Source organism: Dendropsophus ebraccatus, chromosome 3 (assembly GCF_027789765.1).
Source record: "Dendropsophus ebraccatus isolate aDenEbr1 chromosome 3, aDenEbr1.pat, whole genome shotgun sequence".
Lineage (NCBI taxonomy): Eukaryota > Metazoa > Chordata > Amphibia > Anura > Hylidae > Dendropsophus > Dendropsophus ebraccatus.
The window spans coordinates 57,158,027-57,177,372 of record NC_091456.1 but is presented as its reverse complement, the minus strand read 5'-3'; the positions used below and the strand labels follow the sequence as shown (position 1 = coordinate 57,177,372).

At 39.2% G+C, this 19,346-nt stretch overlaps 1 protein-coding gene across 11 annotated transcripts in view; it reads right to left on the bottom strand.

Moving 5' to 3' along the window:
• Positions 1 to 1,739: 1,739 nt before the first annotated feature.
• PRUNE2 (prune homolog 2 with BCH domain) overlaps positions 1,740 to 19,346 on the bottom strand; it is a 95,835-nt gene continuing 78,228 nt past the window's right edge. For 2 of the 11 annotated variants that reach the window (XM_069961814.1, XM_069961813.1), the window contains exons 9-11: positions 18,156 to 18,191; positions 8,675 to 8,722; positions 1,740 to 6,062 (exon numbers count right to left, since the gene is read on the bottom strand). In XM_069961814.1, coding sequence (XP_069817915.1) covers positions 6,032 to 6,062; positions 8,675 to 8,722; positions 18,156 to 18,191 — 115 coding nt within the window. In that variant the 3' untranslated portion in view covers positions 1,740 to 6,031. Of the gene's footprint in view, positions 6,063 to 8,674; positions 8,723 to 14,059; positions 14,094 to 16,342; positions 16,379 to 18,155; positions 18,192 to 19,346 lie in introns of all 11 variants that reach the window. The other 9 variants (XR_011362129.1, XM_069961817.1, XR_011362130.1 and 6 more) reach the window with 9 other exon arrangements.

The window sequence follows — 19,346 nt, the reverse complement described above, 5'->3', positions numbered from 1 at the left end:
AGCCAGCACAGGGCAATCTCCGCTGCTAATAGCCAGCACAGGGCAATCTCCGCTGCTAATAGCCAGCACAGAGCAATCTCCACTGCCTGCTATTTCAACTGATTAGATGCCACTGTAGAAACAAAGAGCAGCATGTAAACCATATGGACACCAAAATTTAAATTTCTTGTGTCATTAAGGGATTTATAACAGGAAGACTTAACTGTTTAACTTAACCACTACAAGACAAATCTCTAGAGGTCATTTATATGTTGAAACCATTCAGATGCTAGATGTCCATAGGATCATTTGGTGTGCTAACATACTAAAAAGTCAGTCTGGTGTACTAGGAATTACACCCCGGCAGCTGACATTAGGCCAAATTTTTTATTTATACAGCTGGATAAATTGATGCTCTGAAAGGTTGTAAACAGTGGTAATGGATGAAAGGGTTGGCCCATGGATCATGTATCTGTCATAAATTATTTGTCTATGTCTCAACTAAATGACCCACATGTGTGAATGTCATATTATTATTGGAGAATATTACTTATTACAAATAAGTGTCCACTAAAAATTCACAGCAACAGATGTTTACTGGTAACATTTCACCACATAGAGATCGATGCACGTAGGATTAATGTTTAATGTCTACTCCATTGTACCACTATTTTTATGAGGCACTGCATTCTCCTCTAAAATCAACCCATCTCACAGATTCAAGTGGCCTGCCCAGCATACCTCTCCTCTGCATGTACTCAGCGGGCACTAGAGAAAATCTATATAATCTACCCAATGTTAATGCATTCAGATTTGATATGGGTTAAATGTTTGGAATTCTTTGCAGATGTCTAATACAAGAATTTGGACTACCTATTTCAAAATCATACCGCTCTCTTTTTCAGGCCCACATTGTAAATTAAACTTTGGAAAAAGTTGAAAAAGAATACTTCCCTGTAACTTTTCTAATTAATAGTCAGTAAATATATTGATGCAAACTAATAAATCACTTTATAGACAATGCAGTTCTTGGGAGATACAATACATAGCCATTATAAAGGTAAGAAAATTCTGATTTTGGGATTGTTGATGTGAGATTTCTAGCATTAGAAAGTCACTCAGATTTGTAGCCACTTAAATCTATTGTTTACAGGTTCAGACACATAAATGTAATAGGAGTTATGTGAGTATTGGTAAAATCTTCAGTATGTTTGGAAACCCTTTGTTTCATGTAACCTTTACCTGGATTCTATGTTTGTTTATTCTCTTTCAGAGTGTTTGTTTTGTAAAACCATTATATTATTGGCCGTGACACTAATCCTAATAGGGAGAAACCACATGCACAATTTATATAGTCGTGATTTGGTTTATTTGGGAAGAGTCCTTTGCATTTGAGATTGTTTTCATCTATTAAATCTACTAGAAAAGATGTCAGGATCTAAAGCCCCTATTCCACGGGCCGAATTGAGGAGCAAACAAGCCCTCTCAGCGCTCGTTAGCTCCTCGTTCTCCGCCCGCTGCCGCCGCTATTCCTCGCAGCAGCATCGAGCAGGTGAGTCCGGGGAGGGCCGGGGGAAGCTGCGGGGGGGGGGGGGGGGGCTGCCTAGGTGATCGCTAGATCATCCGGGCAGCCCATAGCATACAGCAGCATCTGCTGCCGACACTCCTATTCCACCGAGCGTAGGCAGCAGATCGTTGCTGTATCAGTCGTTTGTTTTTCAACATGTTGAAAAACAAACGACTGCAACGATCAGCCCACATGAACGATGTTGGATGATAGTTGCCTTCTATTCCACGGGACGATTATCGGCCATATCGGCCGATAATCGTTCCATGGAATAGGGCCTTTCGTCCTACATAATGCTTGCTTTTGAAGTGATATTTTCTCGTAGGTGTAGGCTATCCAAAAGGATGTGTCAATGTCTGAACAGGATCCTTTTAATTTGCCTGTGGACTTTAATCTATCCTGTAATAAAATTACATATTTATTTACTAATTGTTATTTGTTATTTTTTATTTATCATTTAGGGAAGTTTACTTTCCTCTTCTTGCGGACCTGCTTATATTGTATCATCAAAATTGCATCCACTGGATTTGACTATTGCTGTATACTGTAAACCATATCAGCTTAAGTTTGCAATGTCGAAATTTTGTGATGAACTTAAAATGAATATAGCTATTGATATTGAAAATGAGTCTAAATTTTTTAGTGAAATTTACCAAATACAATATCTAAAATGTTTACTGGAATCAAAACTAAGTAAAATATAGCCATTAAATTTTGGGTATAGGGCGAAGCAAAAACTTCCTGTGCAATTGAGGGGAATAAAAAAGTTTATTGGGCTGGGGGGGGGACATTATTCATCATCTTCCTGGTTCCTGTGACATTTTATTCAAGTGGGAACTCTCCACTCACTGGGTTAAGCAGTCATTTCCAGCCTGAACAAAATGTCACAGGAACCTGCTGGAATGGACCGCAGTGGAGATGTAGCGCTGTCAGAGTGGCAGCTGGGGGATCGAGGAAGGTGCAAATGCTTCTTTTCCCATTTCTACTGCAGCATGATGTAGTTAATAAGTTTCTCTCTGTCTGTAAAACTCCTTACATTTTCTAACAGTTATAAACTAACCATTCCCCGAGCCCATTGTCCCTGTAAATAATGACCCAGGCAATCAGTTATTCAATCATCCCACTCCCAACAACCTTTTTAAGACTTACCCCTAGGTACAGAAAACCTATTTAACAGTGACATCATTGCACAACACATATCAACCAATATTTTTGGAACATATATTTGGAGTCTGCAAGCTTCCATAGGCTTTGATTCCCTCAGTAAGGATGCTATGTGCTAAACCTTCCCTTTAATTATAATGCACCCTATCCCCTTTGAGAAGACCACCCCCTTATCCAAACCAGATTTTATGTGACAAATTATAAATCTGATTACACAATTATAATATGATTACACAATCGGCTGATTACACATCTGCATCTGTTTCTCCCACCCCTGGTGGGGACGTCCCCCAGTACAGCTGCAGAGTACACTGTTCTACGCTTTATATAGAGTTGTGCCTAATACTTGCACAACCTATCCAGGTGAGTGGATCCCTGCTAAACCCTGCTACCACACACCTGGTTACCTTTTACCACACGAGGAAGCGCCCCCTCTCTTTTCTCTTCTCAAATGATAAATCTAGCATACATTATTCATAGTGGTAATTTTCTTTGAGAAGACAATTTCAAAGAAGACAAACTCTTAAAGACACTCAGTGACACAAATGTACTTGAAGGGATTTATCATTGTTGTCCTTGGCGTACATTGGCAATAAGTCCCACATTTTTGTGGAACCAGACTGGTTTGTACATACATGTGTGACTTTTTATAATTCTGGCCCTACTAACCTGATGCGTGGGCAGGGGATGCGCTAAGGAGTGGCCTCCTCCTGTGCCCGATTTACTATGATTTACACCTGTAATCAGCTGTTAAAAAGGATCAAAATCTATGACAACTCCGAGTGGACACAGTATTTTAGAGACGGCTTCACGGCAACCAGATTTTTTAGGAGGTGTGTGCCTATCGATAAATCTGGTGTGGGATATAGGGGCAGGAAATTAAAGTCATACAGACATGTCTAAAGTTTTTCTCAGTCCTTAACTGATCATGAAAACGAGCAGAGAGAAGACCGTGCTTAGCAGTTCGTTCTCATGATTGGTACAGGTCTCAACACTTTTTTTTAATGATGATGGGTACACTTTGAGTTTAGGTTAGGGTACAGACACCGGTGTTGATAAATCCCCCCCTTGTTTTTATATTACTTGCCTTAACCTGTTAGGGATTTTCTCTTTGACTTGCCACATTGGTAATGAAGAGCTGAAGCTACGTCAATTGACATTGGTTTTGTCAATTAAATATATCTATCCATGAATTGTACTAAATTATTTTTATGCATTCATTGATGGTTCTAGGTCATACCTGCTAGTTTATTAAGAACAATACAGATGTTTTACATGTAATGTGGAATTGAGGAAGAAAATTATTTAAAAAAATAAATGGTGTCCAGAATCATCTTCTGTCCATGTGGCTGTTGTAAAGCATTCACGACATTTGTTACCCACATCAGTTCTGAACTGAACACCAAGTAGGACTGGTATCACCGGGGTCTGGATGTGGAACACCCCTTGCATCTGTTAAAAAAGCCTACTATAGTATTATGCCAAGATAAGGTAACACAACAAGGTGCGTCTCTTTCAAAAGCAAATGCTAGAGGAAACCTGACCTGTTGCACAATGCACCGCCTTAGTGGAGCCCGGCTTCTTTTTTAAGAATGTATTAAAAATGGTAATCCCCTTACATTACTTTGACTAAATGAACATTAAGATAGAAGATTTCTTTTTCAACATTTCCCTTAAGGACTGAGTTTACAGTGTTTCCCATTACAGTGAATAAAAAATACTGAGCAACTATGAAGAAAGCAATGCAATGTATACATTTATTCTTATGCATATGCATGATCTGAGACTATTGGCATGCAGAGTGTGTTATGGTTTTGTATGTGCACAAACATGTACCATGTTACAGGTAAAGTTCTACTAGCTTGTTACAAAAAAAAGAGCTATATGTATGTATTTTGCACTGCTGACTGGTTTCTTTCAATATAATTATAGAAAGATTCAATAGTTACTATGGTGCATAGGGCTGCATGTAGTGGTGTACAAACAATGCATGTGCTGCTTCTGCTGTAGAGGCACCACTGATGGCCTCATATCTGAAGCTTACAACAGACAGGAATCTTGCTATAAATTGCAATGCAGTAATATTTACATATTATATAGCACTGTCATTATATTACTTTAGTATGCATCTGTCCATTGCTCACTGTGTATAAGTAGTATGTGAGCACTGTATGGTAGTATTTGTTAAGGCAATGTGTGGCACTGCTACTTAGGCACGGTAGAGTGTATTATTTCTGCAGTATACAGTGTTGGCAGCACTGTATTGCAATATTATTTAGGCTACTGCAAGGAATTATGCTAGTAACTGTCTTGTTTGCCCAGGGTATAGCACTGTATGCTATCTACTACTATGATATCTAGTATCTACTGTACTATACAGATGGCCCTGATGATGCACATTAGTTTTGGTGGCTACAAGTTGTTATTATTATTATTAAGGGGAGTCTTAAATATTTGTGCATGCTGTAATCTTCTCATTGATTAATAAACTCCAGGCAATGAAAAAGAACCAGAGGTTGCTGGGGGTGGAAGCAGCGCCATTGCTTACAGTCACCCACTGACATCATGGTCCTGCTTAACCATGGTCATTGACTGGCTGAAAGAGTTGTTCTTGTTGTGTTGTAACGACACAGGAATCAGAAGATAGAGAAGACCAGAGGCTGACAGTGAGTGACGGTGCTGCAGAGGCACCGGGACAGGTAAGTATTACTTCATTATTATGCTCCCCTCCCTGATTTTTTTTTATTTGTGCCCGGAGTTCACCGTTAACTGTTATTTTTCACATTGGTAGTACTAAAAATATACTACATGGTGCTTAAGTTACTTTAAAAGTCCACGACCATAACAGCTAAACAGGATATTTACCACCAAAAGTAAGTGTTTCACCATAGCAAATATTGAATCAGACACGGGGGGGGGGGGATTTATTATTCCATGCGGCCGTGCAGAGTGGCAAAATTGCGTGAATTCTTTTTCAAGCTTAATTTTTGCACAAAACATTTTGCACAAAGTGGGAGTTTGTGCAACATTTTAAGTGCAAACAGGCGGCTTTCAATCTGCCACTCTGCAGGGAATAATATATCGCCCTTTTGTTTTCTTCTAAACTGCAAGTCTAATGAAATGCAACCCTTTCCATCTATGCAGAATGACTCAATAAGTTCTGATCGAGATGCCATTTTAAATTAAAGAGATTTCCTTATTGTGTTCTATTATTAAATTACACTCTTAAAAAATAAAGTACATAAGATATCTTGGCCTATACATCCACAAAATAAAACAAGAATTATCCATGATGATTCTCAACTCTTGTGTCCCAAAGTGTTATACGTTGTCTTCACTCTTCTTCTCGAATCTTAGGGGAAACAGAAAATGCCAATGTTAGGAGCATTATCTCACGTGTAAAAAATATACATGTAATACAATATAGCAGTGCATGCAATTTAATGGTGGATACACTGACAACAACATGCATACAGGTGCGGAAGAGCTGAGCTTGTCATTTGGAACAACTCATTGTATTATTGGACTATGTTGTTTGGGGTTGTCCACTTGAGAATACTGAATAATGACAAGTAGATTTTGCTGCTTCTTTATTTGAAGGGTATATACATATTACTCTATTACTTTATGTTCTGCTTAGTGAAGGTTCATATCGGTTTGTTAACTCTTTGCTTGATTTACATTTGTCTGGTATAATCTGGCATCAGAAAAACAGGAATGAATATATCCCATTAGTTTCAATATCAGTTCCACTCAGTTCGCATCTGTTTTGTTTTCTTTCCATTTTTTGAATAATGTGAAAAAAAAATGTGGCATGCACAAAAAAAAGTGAAAAGCAAATGTACATTCAGAATTTCCCATTAAAGTCCATGGTGATGGATGTAAATGGAAGGGTGCTCCCTTTGTATTAGTCTTTTTTTAGGATCTGTTCATCTGCTTGAATAAATATGTTCAAAATGAATGAAATAACTGAGATGTGAATTCAGACGGTCACCTTGTTGATATCTGGGTAGTAGCACATTTATCGGGATTTTAGCACAATAATAAAACAAATTGCCTGTATATCAACCTGTCTGCCTGTACTTAAAGCCCTATTCCACGGAACGATTATCGTTCATAAACTCGCTCCAACGACCGCTCGTTAACGATAATCACCCTCATGGAATTGGTGTAAACGAGCGAACGACAAAGACAAAATCGTCATATTGTCGTTCAAAATAGTTTTTCAGCATGTCGAAAATAAATCTTTGGTCTTTGAAAGATAATTTGTAAAATTAGAAATCTTTCAGTTGTTCGTAAAAACGTTCAAAAAAAGTAGGTGTGTCGTATGGTCATGATCACCCCGGCAAACGTTTTAACGACCATGTAATGACCGCAAAATAATCGTTACACTACATGTGTCGTTTACGTTCCCACCTTTGTTATGTGTTATCATTCGCTAAAAAAATCTTTAACGAGCGGTCGTTGGAGCGAGTTTATGAATGATAATCCTTCCGTGGAATAGGGCCTTCAAGTGGTCACATTTTAGTGTGTCTTTAAACTGAACCTATAAAAATTACATCAGTACATTTTTAGTTGGCATTGTTGATGGGGTATTCCACCTCATGCTTTATTCCCCTGCTGGGCATCTGCACCAAAGCAGCATCTTTAAAACTAGGGTTCAGGGTTAAAAAGTAGTGATGAGTGAACGTAAATGTTTGTATGTTTGCATGAATATGACGCTAATTGTTTGTGTCCGCCGATCACAAACACTTTGTTAGATGATTGGAATGGTCATAACAAATTTCGAACATATTGTATGCCACTGCGTAATTTACGCTTAGCGCTTGATGATCTATACGCATGTGCGTAACTCCAGACCGAAACGTACGCAAATGAGTGCAAATCAAATGTGTATGCAAATGCGTAATTTATGCTTTGCACCCGTAATCTGTCCCCATGTACGTAGACTGAAATATATGCTTCTACTGTACGTTCGTTATTTGTTCGCGAACACAAACCGATTACAATCATTTTTTTTATGTTTGTGTTCGGGATCCGAACCGAACATCAGGATGTTTGCTCATTACTATTAAAAAAGTTTTTTGAGTAAAGTCAGGCTGGACAGAAAAACTGAGGTGACAGTATCACAAACAGGTGCTCTAGGATCTTAACTAAAGCATAAACATAGGGCACCATTTCAAAATGCATGCTTTCAACATGGCTATGCATGTTTCCTACAGTGCTGTTTCCATATAAATTTTGAATCATGATGCCCTCCTTCCTGGAAGGAGTGGGATGGGGGTTTCCTCCTACTGGGGGTGGGTTGGCCTGCCAGTACTTCACCCCGTCCAGGAACTGGGCCGCGATTAAAAAAAAAGGACCACGGCACCTGCGCCGTTTTATCCATATGACAATCTTAGAGCTAATGTACTGATGGTACATTCACTTTAACTGAGTGCCCTAGCTTATACCCTGATTAGTAAACACTGTCCTAGAAATAACTGGGAGCAGAGGCAGCTATAGGCCTTAAGCCTTATGGTCAGCAGCTCCTCATCCAACTCTAAACTTTTCACAAGTATTCCAAACATATCGCATTATTTCTCTATTTCTTCTGATTTGGAAGAGTACTGGAGAAGAAGCTGGGAGGGACATAGGCTGCGCCTATAAAACCTGTCAACACTAATGTAATCATATTGACAGCACCCTTGGTATAGTTACAATTTCCATCCCCTGCTTCTTCATTAACCTTCCAGCCAGGCTTTCATGTTGCAGCCTTTACGCCATTTACATAAGATCATAAGTACCCTAACCTCTTACAATAACCTGAAGTAACTCTAGTCTGTTTACATGCTCCTTTCATGTTGTAGTGATGTATTCTGGACGTATCTTGTATTGTGGGATTGTTTGGGTGTCTGTAGTAGAATGAAGCATATATTTATTGCATTGCAAGACATGTTTGACTAGACCCGAGAAGAATCTTACTCCTGATCCAGAGAAGACATTTCAGGCTCCATGGGTAAGCATCCAGCTCTGGTTGCAATAAAAAAGAACAAGTGGCAGGGCATGTCATTTACTTGCACAGTTATTATGGGACATGGCGCTCATGCATTTTATGAAGCACATAACTTGCTGCAGCCAACACAGAGAGGAAACCATTCTTTTTGTGCTTTCTGAAAAGGTGGTGAAAGATATATTCCATGACATTTACACTAATCCAATATGCCAGGATGAGCATGTGGTAGAGATAGGAAGTGCCTAGCTGTACTGTAACTATATCATTATACAGGAAGGGAGCTGCACACTGAAGAGATGCACAAAGCAGTTGTTTACAGGCGAGACGTGATGGGCGACTCTCATGATGACCTCTTCAGCCGAGTTCAGTTAGTCTTGTGATATGGCAATTGAATTAAAACCTTTATACATGAAAGTAAAACAGTAAAACATTCCCATATGAGTCACATTAGAAGTACTGGGACCTTCTAAGTCAATGAAAAATAAGACAAAGAAACCTGTCAATACACAACAGTTTTTTGGGGGATTTTAGATTTTACTCATAGAACACAACAATGTACAGGACTCTTAGGTCTCTAGTTCCCTACAAACCTTGCCCTGTACCTCATAGCTATAGTAAACCGTGTTTTGACATCATGCATTGCTGCAATTTGTAACAAAAAAAAACAACAACTTTTGGCTATGTTCACACTATGTAAAACAACGGCCGTTATTTGACATTGTTCATCTGGCAAATACTGCATTTTTCTACTGAACATTATTTCAGAATCTGGACGCCATATGGGTGTGCCTAGAAATCAATTAACCATTAACTTCCAGGCACATTACAGCCGACACGACAGGCACACAGTGTGTGAACTGTCAATTATTTTGTGGCCGCTGTTTCCAGATAACGGATGCGAACAATTGACAAGTCAATTATTTGTGCGGCCATATTGAACAACGGGCATTTTTCAATACAATGTGTGAACAACGGCCGTTGTTTCAATTGATTTCAATGATGTTCATTTTTTTTCTGACAAAAATGGCCATTGTTTTTTTCGGCAACAACAGCCATTCCTGTCAGGAAAAAATACATAGTGTGAACAAAGCCATATGGTAACTGGTCATGAAGGAACACAATACATTGGCAGGTATAGATGAACTTTAACATTAAGTTTGTGTTTGTCCGAAGTGAACCTTAATCGAACCACACTTAAACAGCTAAATGATTACAGGGGTTTAACTGTCTTAGTACAGTTCAAAAAATTTGCTCATCTATACTTACCTGTCTGGTAAGCCAATCACCTGGCCGCGGCACTGTACCATCTCAGTCAGTGATTGGTGGAGTGGGTTGTGACTCTCGTCTTGGGAGTGACAGCCCGCTCAGCAAATCACTGGCAGACTGGGACGGGACAGCGCCGCCAACAAGGATTGCCTGAGTGGGCTGTCATTCTCAAAACAAGAGTGACGGCCCACTCAACGGACTGGAAACATGGGAGACCTGGAGGAGGACACTGGGGGAGCATGGACCACCATTTTTCTGAACTTTGGGAAGTTTGGTTCACTCATCTCTAGTGATCCCCGATCCCCTCAGAATAGCGGTACCATGTGTAACTCTGACTGGGCATGTGGCTTTTCAGTCATTTGAACCATCCACTGGCCTTGATTGACAGATCTCTCTTTATATGCAGATAGGGAGAATTATCAATTGGGGCCAGTGAACCACCCCGTTCCTGGCTGAAGTTACAACTATCATTACTCTAAAATGGTACAGCCATTCTAAGGGAATCCTAGATCACTGCAGTAAGAGGGCCTATCAGTGCTTCATGTCTCCTGCAGTTCAGGCAGCATTAAACTAGTAACAGAGTCCCTTTAACACCATGCTATATAAACAAGAGTTGAAACCAAATGCTTTCAATAACTGGATATAAGTCTTGAGCATTACTGTTAAGAAATATTACCCCACTCTTCAAAAGATAACATACCTTTTATACAGCTATAGTTGCTTTGAGGCAGATATAATGGCCTCTATGCAGAAGTACACGGACAACTTGGCGATCATCCAGGTATTTTATTTTATTTTCACAAGAGACCCACATTTATAACACTTTTAGAGTGCAATGGTTTCCGCCTAACTTCTTTCTCATAAACGTTATTATCCAGCTGCTTTTTATGTAACGTTTTAAACACTTCTTTACACTCAGGCTATATTTCGCTTTGCAGTTATTTAGAAATCAATTTGGGATTTTTTGAGACTTCCTGGATGAGTTGTTCCCATCATCCTGACCACATGGATTCCTCACTATTTCAGCTGCCTCCAATGGGATGTAGTAACTGTCACTGTGGTCCAGTAGAATTCCAAGCCTTATAAATGGATTTATAACTTTTTCTAGACTGATATATTTAAGTGTTCACTGAGGTTTTAAACTACTTTGCGTAAATCAATGGGGAATGTGAAATTATGAACTTTTGTAGTATACTCTGGCTAAAAAAAAGTTTTTTTTTTTTTTTTTTTTTTATAGAAAATTGGCCCTCTACACGCCCACCAGGTATCGGCCTTCTCACTAACCTGCGATCCACTCTTCGTCACTAATGCAATTCCATCTCTAGCAACTAAGCACTAGAGACAGTGATGTAGAACCAGCTCTGCTCTGTGCGTCCTCCCTGCTATCACTCACAGAACAGTAAGAAAGAGCAGAGCATGCACAAACCCGCTCATACAGTGAGGTCATGAATATGTAAAGCGAGTGCAGAACCCTAGGCACAAGATTGCAGCTGATTGTCCTCTGTCCGCACGCTACCCTTGGGGCTACTGTGCCTCAGTGAACTGTGGGAATGAATGTTCCCTCATGAGTAGTATGGGCAATGTTGTTGTTTACCTGGGAATGCTCTCTGCCCTTAGGAGACAAAGGAGCAGGACACCGAACAATCATGTGAAACACCCCCAAAAATGTCTGTACAAGACTGTAGATTTTTTTCTTTGTTTGTCTTTTTTTTTTGGGGGGGAGGGGGGGGGGAATGATCTTTGTGATGACAGGTACACTTTAAACTTTTTGTTTGTTTGTTAAGTTTTGAAAATGTACGCTGGTCCTAGGGCAGATGAATCCCCCCATGACAATTAATAAGCCTGATGATGATGGGAAATAAGACACAGAGTATGGTCCATGTAACAAGTCTTTCTATATACATAATTTAAAGGGAACCAATCAGCACGATTTTGTTGCTATAGCTCCCAGCGGCACACAGTAGATCTCTATAGCAGCTCCCTTACTGTACTAGCTGTGTCTGCTGGGTTATCTTTATATCAGGGTGCAAGGCCGGGAGAGGGGCAGCAACTAGTCATCTGGGCAGAGAGCTATTTGTGACTAGCCACGGTTCTCTGCCTGTGCGTTCTGTGGGGATGATTGACAGGCAGAGAGACCAGTTAGTGGCCTCTCTGCCTGTCAATCATCCCCACAGATGATGTTATCAGCTGTCTTTGAACTCCATGCCACTCCTCCTTGGTGCCCGGAAAAGCTGGGTCCAGTCCTGGGAAAATTCTTTTGCTCATCTCTAATTTTCGTGTTTAACCTCTGTATGAATCTTAGACTTCATTTGTGCCTTGTACTTCCCCACAAGTCTAAAAGACCTACATGAGTACATTTTTTATCTTTTAAATCCTCGACCTTCTAGTAATTATAGCCTGACTATGACAACTAAATCTAAGGGTGCTATTACACGGCCCGATCATAAACTGTAAAAAAAGCACTGATCTGCTAGATTGCTAGAAATTACATGGGCCAACTATCAGGCAGCAAGGGCTGCACAGACATTGTTAGCGATGTCCGTGCAGCCCTTGGCTTTAGTGTAAAATAATAAAGTATTAACTTACCTTATCATGTTGCCTGGTGTCCTCGGAGGCCTTTCCTGGTCTCTGTAGCTCTGCCTTCTGTTGCGGTCTCTACACTGACAGTCTGTCAGCCACTTAGCCAATCACTGGCTGCTGCATGTCTTGGCCATTGATTGTCTGCGGCCTGTCAGTGCCGAGACCAGAACAAAAGGGAGCAGAAGGCAGAGCTGCAGAGACCTGGGAAGGCCTCAGAGGACAACGGGGAAGACCTTAGAACAGCAAGGAAGGCCTGAGGGCACCAGGGAACCTGGTAAGGTAAGTTAATACTTTATTAGTTTACACTACATTAATCACCCATCGTCCACTCATCACTATTAAACGTAGCGATGCAAGCTCGACGCCAGATGATTTTAGGTCTGGGCCTACAGTAAAGAAACAAGCCAATGTTTGTTTCATTGGATGAAGATTCTCTCTATTACACGGAGCGATAACCGATTATAATATTAATTAATAATTAAATAATATTAACTATAATTATAGGTCCGTGTAATAGGCCTCTAAGTGTACACAAGTGAGCAAAGAAATACAGAAAACATCAAGAAACTGTGTTTGTTTCAGTAACCAGAGTAAAAACTTGAATATTTTAGGCAACATGTATTTTTCTAATGATGGGTTTATTTTAGAATAGCCCAGTATTTACTTATGGTAAGTCCACCTCTCTCTCTCTATATCTATATCTATCTATCTATCTATCTAATATATATATATATATATATATATATATATATATATATATATATATACACACACAGCGGACTACACATGTCTTGGTTATAAAGCTTGAGGTATGTTTCTCCTTCACTGTATTAAATTTACTATTGAGAGTAAAGTATTTGTATTTAACCATTTCCTTTAGTTCTGTATGTATACAGTAAATATATTTATTACATCACCACAAGGAGAGTGTTTTTCCTGGCACTTATATAAAGTCATACAGTTGTAGTCAGTAACCTTAAGTTTTACTTTGCCAAAACATCCTTGGGTAGAGAGAGGGTTCTTTCAATCAGTTATTTACCTTAGTGACCTATTTCTAGCAAGAATAGTAAAATATATGGTCAAAGGGGAAGCATAATAAATGTGGTCCGCATAAGGAAAGCACTATATATATTATTCTGTTGCTTTAATTAAACCATTGCAAAGAATAATGAAGCTATTGTTACTGGCAATGGGGACCATTTCTAGTTTCCTCCTTTACACGTATGACATAATTCTGGAAAAAGAGCGCACAGTATAGAGCATGTGTAGTGTCTGAATACAGACTATGTGGATCACTGACAATTAAATGGCTTGGAACAAGCAACAGCAGGGTGGAGAAGGCACTAGTCATCCACTAGACAGGGAGTGTTACTGTACAATGTGTTAGCAGCTTCAGTTACATATGCCAAATGAATTGCCAGTGGTGGTTAAGAGGTTAGTTTCTGGCACTGGGAATTGTTATGAAAGCCAAAAAGTTTCTCATGCTGTTGTAAATAATTTTTTTTTACCTGTTTCTGTAATATATTTTTCTAAATACATACGCTTTTCAGGGGAAAAAAATAGATATAAAGGTAGATATAAATAAATAAATAAATAAATTTATATAATTCATACAGTATAACAAATATACTCATGTAGCAGCTATGACTGATGATAAACAGAGAAAGAACTAATACTTAAAAGGGTATTCACATAAATCTCTCTCATATATATATATCTCTATACATATATATATATATATATATAATCTCCTAAATAAGGCTTACAATATGTAGCTGCATGCTGGCTAATTTATTTGGGCCTCCAGCATAGCACACCACCTAGAATGCACACTTGTGTAAACTAAGTCTATAGCTCCCTCAAGAGTGATCATAAAGAATTACTATGCTCCATGGTAGAGGGGCTACTGTAATAAATCCTGGTCACTGCAGTTGAGGCCTCTAGGAACATACAGAAAATTATTGACAGACAAATGTTAGTTTAACCTTCAGTAACACAAGTTTTTTTTTTTTTTCCCCCTTTACTATAATTTTTATCCATTGGTTACACTGAATATACAACATTTGACAATGGAAAACTATGACATAAAATGCTAATAAATCCTGTGAAAATGTAATACAGCACATAAACAATTAGATAACATAAAAAAACCATGTAACCGGATGGCTCAGTACTGCATAGTCACACTGGTAGTCCATGCTTTACTTACTTGATGATGAAGCCCATGGCATAGCATTATCTTTACACACATAAGGTCATTTACTGTAAGCAAAAATGTAGGTCATAAGGTTTTTCCTTATAGGCAACTGTGCTGAGATTTGCCTTCAGATAATAGTTCTGCTAATTAAAAGATCCTAGCTTAAAGGGGTATTCACGTCCTCATTAATAATAATAATAATAATATTTATTTGTATAGCGCCAACAGATTCCGCAGCGCATTCATTCATTCTCAACTAATACAGTTAGAGTGAATGTACCATTAGGTAATTTGCTTTTAAGTGTTGCACATGAATAGAACGGCGCCGGAGCAGGGAAGACAATGCTGCGGTCCTTTTTTTAACATGGTTCCTGCACATGGTGCTGGTCTTTTACCGAGCACCAGCCCTGACTGAAGCAGTGGAGGCAGGCCGGCCAGTCTATTCATGTGCAACACTTAAAGCCAATGTACCTGATGGTACTGTACATTTGTTTTTAACTTGCAGGGCAAGGTCAAGAAAAATTTTTTGCAAACACATTAAAGGGGTTTTCTGATTTCAAAATACTTTTCCCATATCCACAGAATACGGGACAAGTATGAGATTGCAGGGGATATGACCTCTGTGCCCCCCAAGGAACTCTGTTTTTGCACCCTGACTTTGTCATGAATGGAGTCACAGGGCGGCGCATGACCCACAGCTCCATTCGTTCTCTATGAAGGCGTCGAAGTGTGTCGAGTACAGCACTTGGCTCTTTCTGACTCTATAGAGAATAAATGGAGCTGTGGATCATCCAGTCAGGCCGCCAATAGAGAGATCCGCTGGGGGCAGAGAGGTCAAACCCCCATGATTGCATACTTGTCCCCTATCTTGTGAATAGGGGGAAAGTATTTTTAAATCAGAAAAGAGATAGCAAACTTGCCTTGCTGCTCCTGTACATCCCATGTTCAAATGTTGTCTATCTTACCGACTATTACTCTGCTCTAAAAGCATATATAGTAGTGAGACTGGATATAGGAACCCTACATAATGAGCTTTCAAAAAGGGGAGAAGAGCCAGGTAAGTTTGCCAAATGGATGTCAAAATCAGTTGAGATGGGAATACCCCTTTAATAATGTTAATAAATTTGTGTGAGTTCAGCATTTACTATATGTAAAGAGAATACATCATCAATAGTTATGGACCAAGTATTTTAGAAAAATATAACATATGTTCTGAATTATGAGAATGTAATTTAAGACCTATCATTTCTTAGTCATTAGGGGTCCCACCCATGTCTGGCCCTCCTATAACACATCATTTAAAAGGTAAAGGCACAGAAATGGGATTGTTCATATTAAAAGATCATACTGGTAGTGTAAGTGATGGCTGATTTCTGGTGGTGATAGATTTGATCTTTTCGCCATAGATCTTCAACATTGCAGAATGTTTTTGTTTGTTTGTTTGTTTTTTAATCTTTTAGAGGTTAGAGATATTAACCTTTCCATTTTTGCTTCTTGTAAAAGACCTTCAGAACATTCCAGCACCAATAAGAAAGCACAAACACATCCATGAAACAACCCTATTGTAGGCACTTGTAGGCCAGCAATTTCTTACTTTGCTGCTTCAGTTTCTTTCAGTTCTTCATCCAGTCTGCATCAGTTATTAATTGAGGTAATAAAAACAAAAGAAAAAATGGGAAAGAAGCAAGCATAACATAAGCAAAGCAAAGCCAGATTTTAGGGCAGTCATAAATATTGTAAGCTTGTGCAGTTGAGTTCAGCTTGTACTGTGCTGTAGGGAATGAAGAGACTTAATCTAGGCACGGTTACATCTAGTACAGCGTCCACATGCATTGGCTGCTCTATTCTTCTTCTACATATTTCTAAATGGTCTCTCGCTGGGCCCTTATTATTAATATTATTGTTTTGGAATTTCCGAGGTTTTGTAGTGGACCAGAATCCATTTAAATCCGAAAACATCTAAAGAACTTTGTTTTTATAACCATGTGATACAAGAGATGGCTACATGCAGCAAGTGTATTATGATTTATATACACTGTCTGTGTCGCATGGGGGAACTTTCTATGTATAATATTATTCTTTGCAAGTAGATCAAAGTGACTTTAAAAGACATGTTGTTACAAAAGCATAAAGTGTACTCTAAGAAGGGGTTTAGCCTAACCACAGAACACTATTCTTTTCATTTGAACTTTACATGTGGACATACAATTGCACCAATGTCTACTAACTATTAAAGACAAAAAGCAACTAAGCACATGGAAGGGGTTTTCTTTGAAATATTATTTGATTAACTATCCTTATATATCTGCTGGTCAGCTATTTGCCAAGTCTGTGCTGCTGCCATACAGAGTAAAAAAAAGCAGGGAGCAGATGTCCCTATGCCATGTATCGTGACCAAGCTGGGAATTATAGATCAGCTCCCAGTGAAGTGATTGAGAGCTGAGCTGCAGTAACCCAGCACGGCCACCACATAATGTATGGAGCTATCTGCTCAGATAAGTGTGGGTTATCATTATCCTAAACAAATTTAAGCTTTGTTCTTAACAGTTCCAGTCTCCTATTCATTGGGTTTCCAGTGCTTTTGATGGCAAAATCACATATATGCCATATAAATATATATATATGGCATATACAGCACTGTTCTTAACATCAAAGACACCTAAGCCCCAACAGAAACATTTCAACATCTATTAGCATTTATTTGGCCTTGATTCCTGAGAACTGAACTGATATAAAGAGACAGGCTGATTAGTTAATGTGGACACTCCCTTGAATTTTTTTTGTCGGGAATTTGAAGCCCGAGCTATTGAGAAGCATAACATATATTGTTCTTTTGAAATTGAGCAACTAACATTCTTCAGGTTTTCATGACCCGAAGTCAGAGGTCTATCAGGTGACTACTCAGTGACTACTTGTTTAGCATGTATTACGGAACAATGAAGAATCAGATAAAGTTAGGTGATGCAACCAATGTGGAAAGGGCTTATATATTAGGGGTAGGTTCTCCTTTAGTAAACTGCAGTATATCTACGGCTATGTTTTCATGTGTATCAGATATAAAAGCCTTTGTTGGCCTAATAGAGATTGTATTTGAAAAGGCTTTCATCTGAAATGTGCAGTAAGATCTTTAGTCCCCAAACCTGGTTAAGCAGGAGGGAATAAGCACAAAGAGGGTAAGTAAAAAAAACATGCTCACTGCATAGAAAGCAACATATGATGTAATCATAAAGCAAGCTGCAGCCAGAAAGGACTACCTTTGTTGAGGTTCCTTTAGTTGTCACTATATGCAAAGCTATGCAGTGCCTAAGTCCACATGCTGGCATAGATAGGCATTCTTACTGCCGAGAGCTCAAGCCAAAAAGAATGCGCTATTAGTATTAGGAGTATGGGCTGTTTAATAAATTTACCTGACATTCCTTGGGAAACACCTTGTTTCTTCATACCTTCCGAGAGAAAAGTGATTGAATGGGTGTAGGAAGGAGTGGGGATTGGGGTCATTGTCTAAAAAAATGCTGATGTGCAGTTTCATATTCTCGGGTATAGTATGTCCGTGGATTTCACGGAATACACTAAAACACCACTCTGACTATAAGTTACTTCTTGTTACGCACAAAACAACTTTCATGAAATTTTAGAAAATTGCTGTCAAGTTCTCTGTTATACATATTATGGTTCCAGGGCCGATTCTGGGGTTTCTGCCGCCTGAGGCAAACCTCAGGCGGCCGCCCCGAGTGATGGCCGGCATCTCCCCCGCCCCGCAGCCAGCCACTTAAGGCTCATTCCGCCTCATGGCAGAAGCGGGCCTGTATGGTTCCTCCCTTCACTGTCATTAACTTCCTGTATTAGTAATCACATGTATATACATACTTCCTATAGATACAAAGCCAGTGGTCAGCTGGAGTTATTCTTTGCATTGCATACTGGACCCTTCCATGATACAGGATCGACTAAGAATCCCCTACGACTTTAATAACTGATGGCCAAATGATTGTCCGGCTGTCACTTATCTCTCTAGGAAGCGGCTGGGGGACTGGACCCACTGCTCTATTCACCAGAGGATAACTTTGCCAGTTGAGAAAACCCCTTTAACATTTTCAATGTCATGTGATGTGTTAGTTGTCAATCTAATGTCTGCAGCATTTATCTGGAAAAGGAGGATGAGAAATAGAACAAAGCAGTTTTGGCATTGACACTAGCACTTTATGTTTATACGCTTTAAGGTGAGATTTATCAAACATGGTGTAAAGTGAAACTGGCTCAGTTGCCCCTAGTAACCAATCAGATTCCACTTTTCATTCCTCACAGACTCTTTGGAAAATGAAAGGTGTAATCTGATTGGTTGCTAGGGGCAGATGGGCCAGTTTCACTTTACACCATGTTTGATAAATCTCCCCCTTTATGCTGAATGAATTATGTTGTTTACATATGTTTATATAGGGATGCACAGGTACTTTATAAATGTCTTGTCCCAGTAACATGGTCTCCCACCTCTTCTTTTTAAATGTGATGCCCTTTTTGTGATGGATTCAAATAAAGTTTGTTATATTGTCAATTGTTGAGTGATTATATTTACTTTTTTGGGTTTCCCAATATCAAAG